This window comes from Physella acuta, unplaced genomic scaffold (genome assembly GCF_028476545.2).
Source record: "Physella acuta isolate Inbredline_101_S28 unplaced genomic scaffold, ASM2847654v3 ptg001456l, whole genome shotgun sequence".
Lineage (NCBI taxonomy): Eukaryota > Metazoa > Mollusca > Gastropoda > Physidae > Physella > Physella acuta.
In genome coordinates, this window is record NW_026732971.1 from 379,779 (window position 1) to 399,046 (window position 19,268).

The window sequence follows — 19,268 nt, forward strand, 5'->3', positions numbered from 1 at the left end:
CATCTGTTGTCACTACTCATCATTATTGGTCATCCTATTATTATCATTACAACAACACCATACAGTCAGATACACCCACGAGATAATTACCCAGGCATTTTTAATGTCCATCTCCCTTAAACTCACATTTAACGTTGCCACATATTGCAAGTGTAATGTACAGCATTTTACAACCAGACATGGACATGTAATTATTGACAATACTCTACCAATTATCTCAATTCGTGCTGAGATAAATACATAGTTAAACAGAAATTGACCTCGTTATTCCGACGATAAAGGCTGTGGCCAATGTAAGAGATGCATATAAAGCTCCACTGTAGCTACTGTGTTCATTGACTGAAAACCAGAAACATTCATTACAAGCATCATGAAAACTATCGTAGTCTTAGTTGCATTGTGCATCGCCTGTTCTCTTGCACAGACTGAAGGTACTGTATCTATAATAGAAATGTATATTTTTTTCTATATATATCATTCTCTTCATGGAGACCATAGAAAACACCACACAGCTTAGCGACCCCTCTCATCCCCACCTGTAGGTGAGTTGTGATTCATCACGAATGTTTACAACCGTAGAACCGGGTTAGTGATGGCTATTAGGGGCAGATAATTTAGTATTAAATGATTTGAAACGAAGGGGAGGTTGCAATTTCTGATTGATCTTTTCTGTGTCTGTAAGCGACTGCTTTCACTGGGCGGAAAGGGGGGGGGGGGGGGGAAAGGGCGGGAGAGGGTAGTGTTGAATTCACAAATTATGTATTGCTGATCAGCAAAAAATAAAACAACTAGATGTCGGCATATACTACGCCGCGGGTCAGCTCGTATATATATATATATATATATATATATATATATATATATATATATATATATATATATATATATATTTATATATATATATATATATATATATATATATATATATATATATATATATATATATATATATATTACTATATAAATATATATGTATAGCTTGTGTTTATATTGGCGTTTTTCTATTTTTGCATTTGCATATTCCACAACTTTATTAGTCACATGTCTGAAATTTCTATTCAGTTGTAAAAACGGATATATTATGACTTTAGTGAAAAATGTGTGTTGTTTTTAAGAGTTAGATCTGGGTACGGAGTAGTCCTAGTTCTTAGAATTGTTTATAAAACCATTATATTTAAAACTTTAACAACTGTATGTGAAGGTTTTGAAAGTCTCATATTATAGTGTATGTTTTATAATAAAACATACTATGATTGTTGTTATTAATGGAAACTTATTTAATCGTTCTAATGATTATATAAAATGCTTTCAATCTGTGTTTGAACACTACTAAATTTTCAGCCGGCCAGGCGGTTTAAACGCGCAAGCAGAATCGAGAACATAGAACGAATTACCATTCATCATTTGAACAGACTACAGAAACACTATTTAGCTGTCTAGTTATGTCTTAAAATTTTTGTATGTGTACAGGTGATGGTTCGTGTGAGGTGGACGGCACGGTCTATGCTGAAGGAGAACTGACCCCTGACCCCTGCAACAGGTGCCGTTGCTGGGGAGGTCTGGTCGTCTGCGTCCTCCGAGGCTGCCCAACAGGTAATTAACCACGTTGACGTTGCACGCACTTTTAAAGCTGCATATAAGAATACTTTTAATCAAAGCGGGAGTGATTTCCCCTAAACTTTATCGAATATTCGTAAAGCAGTGGCGTAGCGAGGTTGGTGTCACCCGGTGTGGCACTTATTGGTGTCACCTCCCCCCCCCGCCTCCGTAAAAAATTATATATAAACCCTCTCCCTCTCTCTCTCTCTCTCTCTCTCTCTCTCTCTCTCTCTCTCTCTCTCTCTATATATATATATATATATATATATATATATATATATATATATATATATATATATATATATATAAAGAGAGAGAGGGTTATACATATATATATACATACATACATATATAAAGAGAGAGAGGGTTATACATATATATATACATATATATATATATATATATGTATATATATATATATATATATATATATATATTTATATATATTTATATATATATAATATAAAGTTCCATTCTGTATGTATGTTTGTAGACAAGCCTCTCTCAACAGACCAGCCTCTCTCAACAGACCAGCCTCTCTCAACAGACCAGCCTCTCTCAACACACCAGTCTTACCACATAACAGACCAGCCTCTCTCAATACACCAGTCTTACCACATAACAGACCAGCCTCTCTCAACAGACCAGCCTCTCTCAACAGACCAGCCTCTCTCAACACACCAGTCTTACCACATAACAGACCAGCCTCTCTCAACACACCAGTCTTACCACATAACAGACCAGCCTCTCTCAACAGACCAGCCTCTCTCAACAGACCAGCCTCTCTCAACAGACCAGCCTCTCTCAACACACCAGTCTTACCACATAACAGACCAGTCTCTCTCAACACACCAGCCTCTCTCAACATACCAGCCTCTTTCAACAGACCAGCCTCTCTCAACAGACCAGCCTCTCTCAACAGACCAGCCTCTCTCAACACACCAGCCTCTTTCAACAGTCCATTCTTACCATACAAGAGACCAGCCACTCTCAAAAGATTAGTTTTATCCTACAATAGACAAGCCTCTCTCAACACGCAAGTCTTACCATACAAGACACCAGCCTTTCTCAATAGACCAGCCTCACATAACAGACATTAGACACCAACCTCTCTAAAAAGACCAGCCTTACCATACAAGAGACCAGCCGATCTCAAAAGACCAGTCAGACCTATCAAGAATTCAAAGCGACAGATATTCGTGCACTGCAGTACAAGCCTGATGCTACTGTCTACTACAAAGTGAATTAGCAGATAGCTGGCAATTGCTAAGCTAGGGTCGTAAGATTATGATCTCATCTGTAGCCCCTGTCAAGTTGTACAAGAGCAGAAAAAAAAAGATAAAAGCTGTCATATATGAGTACCTAAAAGCAAGTCATAAACACACCTTTTTATTATGATTTCCCTGATTTAAAAAAAAATGTTGCCATTTTAATGATTCTTTATGAGACGTTTATTCAAAGAATAAATTTTTAAAATAAACACATTTTTTTGTGTTACATTTTTGTAAAATAAGTAAACATTAAGTCAGTATTAATGTGATTAGTGTGTTATGTCTCATTCATAATATATCTGACAATACGGTTTCTGTTTTTACTATTATCATTATACAAACCCAGCACCCACCAGATTTATTAAAATAAACTGTGAGAATAGAAAGATGTAATAATTAAAGCATAACCTTCAACAGTTAACAAGTCTAGTGCTAAATACAGACATAATGAATACAGTCGAAAGCGATAAAGCCATACTAAAACATCTCTACTAAAATTAAACTGACTCCATAATGTAGAATAAACTCAAATAATTAAAATATGAGCCCAAAACTATAATCTAAATATTATGAAGTGTTAATTATAACTTAAAAACATAAACATAACTAAATCATTGGACAAAACGAACGAACGCGGCTGAGACCGAAATTCTCGGTACAAAACAGCTAAGTCTGCGCGCGCACAGATAGACGGTTTGCACCGAGAATTTTAGACCGAGCAAACCGTCTATCTTTTTAAACCTGCTATAATTTTGTAAATATCAACAAAACCCATTTTAATACGCTACAGTATAGTCGGTAGAGAGTTTCTTCGGAGATATCTTTAAAAAAAAATGGTATTAGAGAGATCGAGAAGGAAATAATCAGTTAATTGTCTCTTCTGTAAAATTTACATTTTCGGAGTTAGACGGTTTGCGACCGAGACCATCGATATATATATATATATATATATATATATATATATATATATATATATATATATATATATATATATATATAAAGTTCCATTCTGTATGTATGTTAGTAGAATGTTTGTAATCGAGGATTACAAAGGAATATAATTAAAAACAAAAAAAAAATCGATACTTCCATGGATTTAAGTGTTAGATTATTATAGTGCTCATGGTCTAAATTTATGAGTTAAAAAATTACTATTGAAAGTCTTTAAAAACAATTTTCATTGCATATACTTAGAATAATAATTTTCAATTATGAACAATACATAACATTTTTAAAAAAGTGTATCAACGTTTATAAAATTTCTAAAATTGTGTCTGAAATGTATTTGCATTTTGTTCTTTAGTTTTCATAACGTCCCTTGATTTGGAAAACACAGTTACTTCCCTTTTAAAAAAACCATTAAATCGGGGGGGGGGGGACGAATTTACTTTTTATTACTTTGTTTTGATGTTAGGAAAAAAATAATTACATAATTAGCGTGGATTGATTAAGTGTAATGTCGTTGGTATTTTTAATACTGCTTTTTATTTATTCCATACACTGAACGTACTGTTTACTACTTATTTTTTTGTTTTCGTTTGCTTTTTTGTTTGTGTTAGTGTTTGTGTTTTCTTTGTGTTGTTGGTTGGATTTGTCTTGTCGTTTGTTTTTGTGTTTTCGTTTGTGTTTGTTTTGTGCTAGTGTTATGCTTGCGTTTTTTTAATGTTTTGGTGGGTTGTGAGAAAAGTAAAAATTATGCATATTATTTTACGTCTTATAACTAGGTAAAGAAAAAAAGTGAAATTTCAAGATATTGAGCAATTTGATTTGTAATTAGATATGGTATTAAATGTGATTATTTAAAATATTTATTTAAATATTTAATAACAAATTATGTAACTTCCGCATGAAATATAACATTTTTGTGTCAACGACCTCCATTTTTATGTGTACCAACTGCTCGCCCATATAAAGACCGTTAATTCTTGGAGTAGAAAAATAAAAACAAAAAAACTATAATGTAACTATTTGTACAAATTAGTGTTTGTTCTTTGTTGAACAAAGGTTTTGGGAGCATATGCAAAAAGAAAAGCCGGCTGAAATCTTAGTCAATGTGTCGCATACAATGTTGACACTGAATACATTCTTGTGCTGGAAGGAATCCCCTAGAAAAGTTTGTACCGTTGCTAAAACTGTTTTCTTGTAATTTCTACAGACCGTAAACGAAGACCAGTCTCGAAGTAACAACATTATAAGCAGTCGTCAAGTTCACTCTCCATGTGAACTGACACCAGATTCAATTAAAACTATTTCTGAAGTCATCTTCCCTAAATTTAGACTATCTGGATTGTATTGCATGTTCTAAAACAAAATTACAACAAACAAAATAAACTTTTTAAAGATCTTTCATTTTGTTTCTTGAATGTTTTCTAAAATATTACAGGCTAATTTCGTTTTCTCTAGTAGTTAAGCTTATAGCATAGGACAACTAGAATTGAATAATATTCAATTAAGTATATGTTTAAACTGATTAAATATCACATATTAACTACATCTAGGGGTCGGCGTGGTCGAGTCGGTAAAGCTCATGGTTGCTAAACCGAAAAGTTTTGAGTTCGAACCCTCGGGCAGATGAGGCTCGTTCATAATTTCGAAAAAGTCTGGCAGAAGGCTCGATCCCCTCCAACACTAAAACTTAAGAACGAAGAAGAAGAACTACATCTACTTCAGATATACAATAAAATATAATAACTTTAAAGATTATACATAATTTTCTAAAACATTTTTTTCATGTTTATTTATTTCACTTTGCTAAAGAACTAAAAAAAAAAGTCAACAAAAATGGGCACGCTAATTTGTCTTACAGATGTTTCTATTTGTACTAGAGAATAATGTCTTTACGTGCACGCTGGTTTTTCACAGACAACTTGTTTCAAACTATCGCAGGGGGCGTCATCAAGAACGAAGCTTCCACCCCACATAGCACCATACGCGCAGTTGGAATTCCCCCCGTTATCCGGCTGGTTAGTCGCAAAAATAATTGTCTTGACCACCGGGTCAACTTCTTGACCATCATCCACCCAGACAAACTTCCCCTCCACTTGTATATCGTTCAGACCAATCCACACGTAGTTTGTGGAGCTGACGATGTATCTGAAGAGATCAAACTTGGCCACAGTTTTGGCCACGAAGAGATGGCCACCAAGACACCGACAGGCGGCTTCAGCGTCTGCGAATTGTTTGTAAGTGTTGAAGTAGGCGGCGTAGGTGGATTCGTTCCCGTAACTGTAGGACCTGGGTTGGAAAGGTGAAGTATTAAACATGTTATAACTTTGTTTACAAGAAAAAGACAAGAAAAAACATAATTTACTCTAATAAAGATTGAAAAAAAGATAAGGCAATGTATCAAATGTCGTAACGTTATAAGAAACTTCTAATGAAAAAAAAAGTCAAAACTCTAGCTAAGTACCTATTGCTTACGAACTTAACATATTTCTCAGATTATTACACCATGGAGTTATTACATTTAATGCTGATTAATAAAAGATCAACACAGATTTTTCAAATTATTTTTGTATGGAATTCTAACCTTTGTTTATTTTTAATTTTTAAAAGATTGATAAAATTTAAAGATTTTCATATTGATTTACTCTGGAATTCTTACATCTTTTTTTTTTTGCATTTTTAAAAGATTACGAAAATTGACACAGATCTTTCACATTATTTTACAACGGGATTTTCATATTGATTGATTAAGAAAAAAAAAGAGAAATTAGTTTTATTTTATGATTACCTACAAACTTTTCGAACTTAGGATTTTATGAACGCTGTAATTTTTCAGAAATAGTTTTAATTGAAACACCAACCAAGCAAGAGAATTCAAGATTTTGTGTGAAAATTTCCGACCCACCGGAAATTCTGATAGCTGCCACAACCGTCGCTAAGATAAAGGTCACCTTCTGCAGATGTGGGTGGGCCGTCGTTTACCCACAGGCCGCCTCCAGGTGTACACATTTGTGTCTGGTTGTTGTACATCACACTTCGGCATTGCGTACTGTATCTATACATGTACATAATTACAGTTTGGTTCAATGGGATAGAATGATACACAACATGTTTTTATGATTTAACTAAGTATCAAGATATTTAACAGTTGGGACGGCGTGTTCGAATAGTAGAGCATTTGGCTGCTAGCCCGAAGGTCTCGAGTTCGGATCTCGGTTCGGACTAACGTTGGGTAAAATAAAGTTGGTTGGGCCTAGTGCCGACCACACGATCTTTTCATATTCTGAGGTAAAAAAAAACTTGTGAACTCTACGTCATCGGCCCGATTGGTCACTAGGTCTAAAGAGGAACTTAAATTAAACTTTGGTCATAGTACTTCGAATTAAAAATCCACAAATAAAAAATATAACAATAAAAATATAGGGTGCTGTTAATCGTCTTTCACGAGCTACTGATAGTGTTTTAAAGCAAAATATTTTCAGACTCAGCATTTGTAGTGGCAAATTCACAAGTTTTGAATTATTGTAAAGTAGGAAATAAAACAACTAAAATAGCGGTGTATAATACGCCGTGGGTCAGCTCGCAATAGTTAACGCACAAAAATAAAAATGTATTGGATGTAACGTGCAAAGAGACGTCAAGAGCTTACTTGGTCAGACAGTTTCTTGCACACTCCGTCCTTGTCTTCTCCACCCAGCCGTTACCCAGACGCTCCGGCCCACATCCGGCAACAAGTTTCTTGTGAAATGAGTTAACTGTCATATTCGCCGTTACTGACCAGAGCGACGTCACAACTGTTGGTATTCCGGGAACAAAAATTATAAAATTTATGTTCATTCAAACGTAATGCTAACCCGTCATTATTCAACCTTATAGCTTTAGTAAAAGGTTGAAGTCTTAATCAGGAAAAATGCTAAAGCTACGCGTATTCTAAAGTACTTGAGATTAAAAAAAATAACATCTAAACCTAAAACTTCAACTGATTCAGTTGTTCGTATGTGTATATTGGATTTATTTTCAAAATGAACACACAGTCTTATTTCAGCATTACTACAAATTCAAATTTCTAACGCTAGCTATAAGAATTTCAGCCAACAAATGTTGAAATTGAGGCGTGTGTAATTTATCTTGGGAATAATGTGAGCTAAGTTTGGCCTCATGCTTTTTGAAAAATAAGTGTCCATACAAAATGTTTCACCATAAAAAACAAGTTTCCATTCGTGTATTTAGTTAACAAAAAATAATTTAAAAAATGACACCATAAAGGAAAAAAAACCTATTGTAATACCTATTACCTGTAATGAATATAAAGAGTATTTGTTTCATATTGCAATCAAGTGTTAATCTGTCATTAAAATCCCTTGAAGTAGTTAATCCCAGTAGCTAGACTATGGTTTTATATAGATTGTAAGTAACCAAGACACAATATAAATCTTTTCAACAAAAGAATGATTATGGATTAGAAAAAAAAATTGTTAACTAAAGTACAACATCGATCCAGAAAGCGAAACAAATCTTGGCAAAGCGGCCCCTAGGCCATAACCTAGGTTGAACATACATACATTAGGACTAGATTCCATGTAAAGATCAAAGACATGTCAATGATATGTAACTTTGTGTCTGCTGGTATTAGGACTAGATACCCTTGTATAGATCAATGATGTTTAAATGTTACAGAACTTTGTGTCTACTTGTATTAGGACCAGATACCCTTGTACAGATCAATGGTGTGTAAATGTTACGGGACTTTGTGTCTACATGCAACTGTTGACATGTCCAAATAACCTGATATAAAATTGCTGCATTGATTGGGTAATCAAGAAGAAAGCTAGGTCTGTTTTAAATCACCTGACCGGATGTATTTACTCAGTACGTAAGTGCGATTACAATGTGTGGTAATGTCAACACTGAAACCTCCATATGTTCTAATGTCAACACTGATACATACAAACCTCCTATAGCTTTCAGTATCCACCTTGCTCGTAATTCTGCCCACTGATTCTTTGTTTTTTGCCTCATATATTTTTTTTTTAAAAGTGTGTAAGGCTTTTTTTCTTTTCTGCCTAATATGCTGTTTACTATTTTCAGCCTCGCTGTGTGAGAGTTGATACTTGTTAAAGAGGATTAAATAATTGTGAAGACTGTTCCATGTTTGAAATAACGCAAACCTTACTAGGTCTGATTCTCGTACTTTGCACCAACAAGAAAAAAACATGATTTCTGTCACTTCATGTAGTTTCACAGAAATGCGTTGTTCGGATATTGATTATTGTAATACAATAGTTTGATCGGTTTTGTATACTTTGCCCAGGAGAAAAAAAGTGTAAGTATGTGTGTGAGGATGGGGGTGGAGGAGTGGTGGGGAAAAAACCCGTATTCGATCCTAATTTTTTCTTCTTATTACCTCCCTTAGTGCCTGGAACCCGTAAGCTAAAACCTCTCTCACTTAGGCTGTACGGTGACCACTGGTCACATATCTGTTTCCCGATAGGTTCTGTCTAAGGGCTGCTGTGATATTTTTCACAACTACTACAAAATGATTTTAACATAAAAATTCGAAAATACATTAGTTATGTCCCTTACGGCTATAGGACATTACCCCCCTGGAAATTCCCCCCCCCCCCGGACATTTCCCCCCCGTAATTACCCACCTGTCAATTACCCCCCCCCCCCCCGGGGAATTACCCCCCCCCCCCCCTCTCAAGTTAGAATCCTAACTCTAACTAGAATTCTATACCTTTATACTACTTTAATCCAAACCTTAAGAAAAAGACCAAAACCTAAGCATCAACCTTAGCCTAAAACTTCACACAAAACCAAAACCAACGCTAGACACAACCCTAACCCTAACCCTAACCCTAACCCTAACCCTAACCCTAACCCTAACCCTAACCCTAACCCTAACCCTAACCCTAACCCTAGCCCTAAACCTAACCCTAACCCTAACCCTAACCCTAACCCTAACCCTAACCCTAACCCTAGCCCTAACCCTAACCCTAACCCTAACCCTAACCCTAACCCTAACCCTAACCCTAACCCTAACCCTAACCCTAACCCTAACCCTAGCCCTAGCCCTAGCCCTAAACCTAACCCTAACCCTAACCCTAACCCTAACCCTAACCCTAACCCTAACCCTAACCCTAACCCTAGCCCTAAACCTAACCCTAACCCTAACCCTAACCCTAACCCTAACCCTAGCCCTAACCCTAACCCTAACCCTAACCCTAACCCTAACCCTAACCCTAGCCCTAAACCTAACCCTAACCCTAACCCTAACCCTAACCCTAGCCCTAACCATAACCCTAGCCCTAAACCTAACCCTAAACCTAAACCTAGCCCTAACCCTAACCCTAACTCTAACCCTGTCCGGGGGGTAATATCCAACTGGGCGGGGGGAAATTGACAGAGGGGTTTATTGACAGGGGGGGTAATTACTCTGGGGGGTAATGTCGGGGGGGGGGGGAATGTCCGGGGGGTAATTGACAGGGGAGAAATGCCCTGTTCCCGTCCCTTACACAAGTAATATATTGTTTAAGTTCTATTAAGTTCATAATTTTATCATAGTATTATCGTTGTTATATTACATTTGTTCAAATTGTTTAAAAAAATTATTTTAGAAGTGTAATTATTGTGATTAATAGTAATACTAGAACTAATCAATATAAGCAAACGATACTTTAGCACTATGGGATGGTGTGGTCAGCTAGTACTACTCTGTGTAAAGTAAATGCTGCTGGACATAGTGCTGACCACACCGTCCCATAGTGCTGACCATACCGTCCCATAGTACTGACCACACCGTCCCATAGTGCTGACCACACCGTCCCATAGTGCTGACCACACCGTCTCATAGTGGAGACCACACCGTCCCATAGTGCTGACCACACCGTCCCATAGTGCTGACCACACCGTCTCACAGTGCTGACCACACCGTCCCATAGTGCTGCTGACCACACCGTCCCATAGTGCTGACCACACCGTCCCATAGTGCTGACCACACCGTCCCATAGTGCTGACCACACCGTCCCATAGTGCTGCTGACCACACCGTCCCATAGTGCTGACCACACCGTCCCATACATAGTGCTGACCACAACGTCCCATAGTGCTGACCACACCGTCCCATAGTGCTGACCACACCGTCCCATAGTGCTGACCACACCGTCCCATACATAGTGCTGACCACACCGTCCCATAGTGCTGACCACACCGTACCATAGTGCTGACCACACCGTCCCATAGTGCTGACCACACCGTCCCATACATAGTGCTGACCACACCGTCCCATAGTACTGACCACACCGTCCCATAGTGCTGACTACACCGTCCCATAGTGCTGACCACACCGTCCCATACATAGTGCTGACCACACCGTCCCATAGTGCTGACCACACCGTCCCATAGTGCTGACCACACCGTCCCATAGTGCTGACCACAGTATCCCATAATGCTGACCACACCGTCCCATAGTGCTGACCACACCGTCCCATAGTGCTGACCACACCGTCCCATAGTGCTGACCACACCGTCCCATAGTGCTGACCACACCGTCCCATAGTGCTGACCACACCGTCCCATAGTGCTGACCACACCGTCCCATAGTGCTGACCACAGTATCCCATAATGCTGACCACACCGTCCCATAGTGCTGACCACACCGTCCCATAGTGCTGACCACAGTATCCCATAGTGCTGACCACACCGTCCCATAGTGCTGACCACACCGTCCCATAGTGCTGACCACACCGTCCCATAGTGCTGACCACACCGTCCCATAGTGCTGACCACAGTATCCCATAATGCTGACCACACCGTCCCATAGTGCTGACCACACCGTCCCATAGTGCTGACCACACCGTCCCATAGTGCTGACCACACCGTCCCATAGTGCTGACCACACCGTCCCATAGTGCTGATCACACCGTCCTATAGTGCTGACCACACCGTCCCTTCATATCACGAATTCAAGGAACATGAACTCCACTATACCTCAGAATGTAATGTTCTATCTTAAGGGATATCTTTAATTGCACATTGTTATCAGTTGTAATAATATATGCATTTATGCTTCGTTGACCATGACGTAAGCTTGATTACTTGATGACAACAAACTGACCAAGGACAGTTACGGACAATCTCCTGTCATCACATTGGTGGACTGCATTTACTAGAATAGCCTCATAGTTTCAATTACTTATTCATGGTTCAATGATCTTGTAAAACCAGTCTAATAAAAATTGTTATTATTAAAAATGACATAAAAATATGTTCCCCTTTTTCATGAGACCATTTTGATATTTAATACAGCAAATAGTGTAGTTTAGAATAGTTAAAATAGAAAAAAAAATTACACAATTATTCCATTTTCATTGAGGTGACATACGGTTTGGAATCTTTCATTTCTACCTTCGACAAACACATTTTTTTCAAGCACCACCGACGTCAGTTAAATTCTGTTTGCCTCTACCGTTGTTTAAACTTTGAGAAGACAAACAGTACTGTATTGTAAGGGGACGTAACCAGAAAATATGAATAACAAAGGGAGTTAAATCTGTGCCGTCTCTTTTAAAAAAAAAAAGCAGGTTGGGTGAATGGAAAAAATAAAGTAGGGCATGAAAGTTAAATAACTCTTTTGTTACACAAATTCTAAATCTTTAAAAGAAGATCAAATGTCCACTTTGTGGATTATTCTCTCTTAAAGGTTAACGACCCCTTTTTTACATTATATTTCCATGTTTTAGTGCACACTGCACGTGTTTTCCAGTTCATCTATTGCAATATTTTAACCGAAATGAACATGTTCCATGTGTTCTCACAGATACACGTGCTTGATAAAACGACGTTTTACACCGGCAGTTCTGACATAAAAGACAATCTGCTAATTTTGTAAGAGAAGAAATATAAATAGTCAATTTTTTAAAATAATAAAACTCATTGTTTGTGGTATTCGATTCATATATATATATATATATATATATATATATATATATATATATATATATATATATATATATATATATACATGATGTCAATGTTAGACTATTAAAGTACATATAACTGTTACGTGGTCTTACATATATACTTGTATGAATACTACTTTAAGACTTCTTGTAAGACAGGGTTGAATTAAATACGAATTTTAAATAGTAAATTTTAAAGTAATGTGTACTTTTTAAATATATATATATAACTTTTTTTAATTGATAAAATAGTATTTTAGTGTAAGTTAATTGAACAGAAATAATTTACAACATTACTAATATCAATATGCCACCACTATGCTACCATTTGTATGATTTATTCGCAGTAAAAAGGTGTCAAGTTACTATTACTTCACCTGACCTAAAAAAAACATAGCGCAAGGTTGCCGCTGTTCTATGAGATTGCACATACCATACAAAGCAATGTTTTAACAGTTAAGCTTTTCACATACATAGGGGGCAGTCGCTTGACATGGTACATCGTTCAGTTTAAGCGGGGTGCCCGTAACAAAAACACAATCCTCTATCCCGCCTGCGTTGTCCGGCTGTCCACTATTGAAAAGAGCGGCCTTCAACGTTGAATTGATCACCTGACCGTCGTCCACCCACCTAAAGCTGCCCTCCACTGCCAGATCATCCAGCCCCATCCAGTTGGTTGACCCCGGTCCAACGATGTTTGCGAAGAGGTCAAATTTCGATTGAGATTTGGCCACGAATAACCTAGCCCCGAGACATGCGCATGCGTCCTTCGCTTGGGTGTAGTTGAGTGGCCAGGTCTGATGTGCCACGCAGGCTGTTTCGTTGCCAAACGTGCGCACACTGAAATGTATGAATAGCATAATAATTTAAAACTGTTCAGATATCGTCAGACGTGAAATAAAATGCAAAATGGGCTAACTACTGTTGGAATATATATATATATATATATATATATATATATATATATATATATATATATATATATATATATATATATGTGTGTGTGTGTGTGTGTGTGTAAATATATATATATATATATATGTGTGTGTGTATATATATATATATATATATATATATATATATATATATATATTTACACACACACATATATATATATATATATATATATATATATATATATATATATATATTCTAAAATGTAATTTTACTGTTTTACTGAAGTTAACACAATAATATTAGTTTGTGTACAACCATTTAAATTTCTTTTTTTTTTTTAAACAAATTTTAAATCCATTTTAAAATATTTTTGACCTGAAGCGCTGGTAAGCTTTGAGACTGTCCGTGAGATAGAGCTGACCCTCTACACTGGACGGTGGGCTGTCCTCAGGTCTCAGGCCTGACCCAGGTGTACATCGCGCGCTTTGTGTGTTGTACATGAAACTCTGACAGCTGGAGTTGTATCTGAAATTACATATTTTAAAGTCCATATTCATCAGGCACATCACAAAAAATAAAATTTAATCAACATTTTTAGTTTTTAAAAATAAATTAATTGTGAAGAGATATGCCTACATTATATTATTATACACGTTCAAATAGAATTGTTTATATTTTTAAAGAAGTGTGGGAAATGTTTGATAGTATTACTGCATTTTAATTAAATTAAATTTAATGAAAAATGTATCATAAAAATTAGTATATATGTGTGAAATTGTTTTGAACAGATGTGTGTTTCACAAGTAAAAATTTTAACGGTTATACCCCTTACACTTATACACTAAAAGTACAAGATTAGGAATCGTTTCAGTTTTTAAAAAAAACGTAATCTTTTAGTTATTACTAACGTCGTACGTTTGAATGATTTTTCTCATATAGAAAAATTGATTTGTCAGTGCCCATGTTCACATAATTGATATATGTGTGCAATATAATTACATTTTAAAATATTATTAGCTTTTAATTGGAATCAGTAAAACAATACAAGTATGTTTAACTTTGAAACTAAATAAACTTAATGTAAATGTTCTCCATGATTTATTTTCGAGTAGATTTATACGGGCGCTTTTCCTTACATTGTCTAAGCATAGAATATTAACCAAAATGAATGCTTACCTTTGCTTACATGTAACGGCACAAGAGAGAAGAGAATTCTGTGTCCAGCTGGTTCCCAGTCTCTCTGGACCACATGACGTCACTTGCGTCTTTTGAAATATTTGGCTCGTGTCGTTACCAGACAGAGTTTGAGCTGCCAGTAGTGGAATCAAAGCTAAAATACAAAAATTTTTTTTAGGTAGAACGTTTCCAGCTTTGGAAATCTATCGTTAAAGGTTAAATGCAACAATTCCCGCTTCTGAAAACTATCGTCTATATGTGGGCCTAGACATAAATCAAAGGTTTTTTTTTATGTTGCGATTTCTTGTCGCCGCTTTACACACACAGCAAAGAAAATTCTTGATACAGACCTCAACGTCTCTATAATATATTTAGACATCGTCACTCTAACTGTATATTTTAAAACTACTCAACTTTGAAATTCATTCGGTGTTGTCATCCAACTAACAATTTAGTACGTACAACAGGTTACATATAACGTACACAATTAGCTAATGTGCCTTTGATTGTCATTTAAATAGTTAATTAATTTAATGTCATTAACAATATTGACACTGTCAGGTGAGTTTACATTACGAATTTACACAAAAGTTACATAATATCAACTAATATTATAGTAATGTTAGTGACAAGTCTACATTTTTTTTTATTTACACAAACGTTACATAACTTCAACGTACACCAAATAGTAATTTAAAATAACATCCGTGTACCGTAAGTATTTACACAAACGTTACACAACTTCAACTCACCTAAATGTAGTGTCAGTGACAACATCATCTACCTATCTACGCTTTCTAATGAATCATACACCAATAAAAAGCTATAGCTGCAGCTTCATTAAGATGCCCAGCCTTTATGTTTTAACTTTTATATTCTAGACGAACCAACTGAAATTTGTGCTTGTAAAAATTACTTTCCGACAATAGATTCTAAACATAGAATCATGTTTTAAACAATGGCGGATCTCCGAACTTTCGTGTAACTGTTGGATACAATTTACCGTATCAACAAATCAGATCGATCATGTAATTCTGTCTTAACCTTAACAAATATTTGATCGCTATTACTTCTGTCAACAGATTGAAATTTGACCATTGACTCAAGTAATCAATACGCATTCAAATTGTAAATTACCATAACTTCAAAGATATAATGACATTTGAAATATTTTCTCAATCGTTAATCGATAATTGAATAGCTGTATTTTACTGCGGCGGTTTTAGTCAAAGATGAAGCAAAAGCCACTGGACTCACCACGGCAGATGAAGTAGAGTGCACCTCAACAGGTGAACTCTAATTCATCTGTTCGGCTGATAAAGTAAAAGGTAGCGAATTTAATATACAATAAAAAAGATTGTTAACATAATTATTCATTCCATTGCAACTGTTTTAAATGTAAACTCCTGATGATAGTGTGGTGTTACTTTAAAAATATCAATTTGTCTGTACCTTCATTAATAAAAATGACTCCTAAACTACCTGTTCTTTTATCGTTTATATATTTTAAATATGTTTTTGTTTTAAAATAATTTTTTTTCTTCAGGGATCCGAAGCCTTTTTTTTAAAGTGGCTTTTTAAAAAAAAAATAATTAAAACATTAAAAAGACACACGGTGCAGACTACAGTACACAGATCAAAGTATTCAGACCACAGTACACAGCCCACAATACTTAGGCCATGTGTATGTGTATGTGTATGTGTATGTGTATGTGTATGTGTATGTGTATGTGTATGTGTATGTGTATGTGTATGTGTATGTGTATGTGTATGTGTATGTGTATGTGTATGTGTATGTGTATGTGTATGTGTATGTGTATGTGTATGTGTATGTGTATGTGTATGTGTATGTGTATGTGTATGTGTATGTGTATGTGTATGTGTATGTGTATGTGTATGTGTATGTGTATGTGTATGTGTATGTGTATGTGTATGTGTATGTGTATGTGTATGTGTATGTGTATGTGTATGTGTATGTGTATGTGTATGTGTATGTGTATGTGTATGTGTATGTGTATGTGTATGTGTATGTGTATGTGTATGTGTATGTGTATGTGTATGTGTATGTGTATGTGTATGTGTATGTGTATGTGTATGTGTATGTGTATGTGTATGTGTATGTGTATGTGTATGTGTATGTGTATGTGTATGTGTATGTGTATGTGTATGTGTATGTGTATGTGTATGTGTATGTGTATGTGTATGTGTATGTGTATGTGTATGTGTATGTGTATGTGTATGTGTATGTGTATGTGTATGTGCATGTGCATGTGTATGTGTATGTGCATGTGCATGTGCATGTGCATGTGCATGTGCATGTGCATGTGCATGTGCATGTGCATGTGCATGTGCATGTGCATGTGCATGTGTATGTGTATGTGTATGTGTATGTGTATGTGTATGTGTATGTGTATGTGTATGTGTATGTGTATGTGTATGTGTATGTGTATGTGTATGTGTATGTGTATGTGTATGTGTATGTGTATGTGTATGTGTATGTGTATGTGTATGTGTATGTGTATGTGTATGTGTATGTGTATGTGTATGTGTATGTGTATGTGTATGTGTATGTGTATGTGTATGTGTATGTGTATGTGTATGTGTATGTGTATGTGTATGTGTATGTGTATGTGTATGCGTATGCGTATGCGTATGTGTATGTGTATGTGTATGTGTATGTGTACGTGAACGTGTACGGGTAAGGGTACGGGTACGATTACGGGTAAGGGTACGGGTATACACATACACACACTTACACACACACACTTACACAGACACACACTTTCGTAATCCCGTTCCACCACTTCCATTCTACTCCTCTTCCCCTCTCTCCGAGTCTTCCATCCTCCTTACCTCTTCAATTCCTCCTAACTGTTTTAACTGAGTCCATTGATGACGCTAGTGGGTTATACGCACCCCCCCCTCCCGTCCCACACCTGAACTGGGACAGCGTAACCTGATCTGAATGCATCCCCGTCCCACCTAGCTATGTGCAGGCTAGGGCGGCTGCCCCTCCCCCTCGCTGGACTGCCATAGTCAGGCAGGGGTTAAGGTGGGTCCGGGATAATTAATTAGGACAGTTGAACGTTAGTCTTAGAAGCATGTAGTCGTGTTTTTTTTTTGTAAAGTGTGGTAGGGCTGGCCTCTAAGGCTGGCCGCTATTGAGGTTAAAGATTACTATGTTATCCAAGCCCCCTCCCCCTACTCTTTTAACTTTCCACTCCTCCCCAACCCTTCCCTCGCTCTTTAAACACACTTGTGCCTCACAGCAAACAATTGTCTTCGATAACTTACACAAAAATCCGGTCTAATAACCATTATTTAAGACTTTTAACTGCTCTTTGTGATATCCAATTTGAAATATCAATTGCTAACGTTAGAATAAAATGTAAAAATATTGATGATTTTATCAATAATTTTTAAGTCGATCTAACATGAGGACTACACAATGTTACACGGGCCACGAGTTAGCGGCGACAATCGTGTAAGCAACAAGAATAGGCGAATAGAAAAAATACAGCACAACTAGCATAGAGCATGCACAAAACAATACAACGCTAAAGGAAACACATTACGACCATAAAACTCAAACATCACATGACAATCACCATTATATAACTAAAACTGAGTATGACATTTAAAATGACATGTCATCTGTCACAGACCGTCTAATTGAACTACTGGAACATATTTTCAATGAGCCGGTGAATAGAACATTATTGAGGTTAACCAAGTTTGAATCTCTTTACAAATCGCTGCTTTTGTGTAATTTATTCTAAACTTACAGCCAAACTTGATACACCGATATCCGATCGTGACTTTATTCATCATCATTCATTCATAAAAAAAGTTTGTGTAAGTTGATTAGAAATCGATATTAGGGTTTGAATAGATAATCATTTTAGGAACATTGTAAGTATGCACGTATCTGGGCGATGTAAGTGTAGGAACGATGTAAGTGTAGGGACTATGTAAGTGTAGGGACGATGTAAGGGTAGGGACGATGTAAGTGTAGGGACGATGTAAGTGTAGGAACGATGTAAGTGTAGGGACTATGTAAGTGTAGGGACGATGTAAGTGTAGGGACGATGTAAGTGTAGGGACGATGTAAGTGTAGGGATTATGTAAGTGTATGAACGATATAAGTGTAGGGACGATGTAAGTGTATGGACAATATAAGTGTAGGGACGATGTAAGTGTAGGGACTATGTTAGTGTAGGGACGATGTAAGTGTAGGAACGATGTAAGTGCAGGGACTATGTAAGTGTAGGGACGATGTAAGTGTAGGGACGATGTAAGTGTAGGGACGATGTAAGTGTATGGACGATGTAAGTATAGACACAATGTAAGTGTATGGACGATATAAGTGTAGGGACGATGTAAGTGTATGGACGATATAAGTGCAAGGACTGATACATTAG

General features: G+C 36.5%; 1 protein-coding gene and 1 long non-coding RNA gene across 2 annotated transcripts; one reads left to right on the forward strand and one right to left on the reverse strand.

The window, feature by feature from the left end:
• The first annotated feature begins 363 nt into the window (after positions 1-363).
• LOC131928022 (uncharacterized) lies at positions 364-5,094 on the forward strand. Its single transcript, XR_009383726.1, has 3 exons — positions 364-431; positions 1,471-1,593; positions 5,026-5,094. It is a non-coding gene; the product is annotated as an uncharacterized LOC131928022 (long non-coding RNA).
• A 613-nt stretch (positions 5,095-5,707) lies between these two features.
• LOC131928037 (C-type lectin domain family 4 member M-like) lies at positions 5,708-7,577 on the reverse strand. The gene is made up of 2 exons (XM_059283933.1): positions 7,465-7,577; positions 5,708-6,104 (listed from the first exon to the last, which is right to left on the reverse strand). The coding sequence occupies exons 1-2, from the start codon at positions 7,575-7,577 to the stop codon at positions 5,708-5,710; spliced, it is 510 nt and encodes a 169-aa protein (XP_059139916.1).
• Positions 7,578-19,268: the final 11,691 nt, after the last annotated feature.

Excerpts from the sequence above, each read along its gene's own strand:
- LOC131928037 (XM_059283933.1), bottom strand. The coding sequence starts at position 7,577 with ATGACAGTTAACTCATTTCACAAGAAACTTGTTGCCGGATGTGGGCCG. Across the intron at positions 6,105-7,464 it reads GCAAGAAACTGTCTGACCAA|GTCCTACAGTTACGGGAACG; the intron begins GTAAGCTCTTGA and ends TTTCCAACCCAG.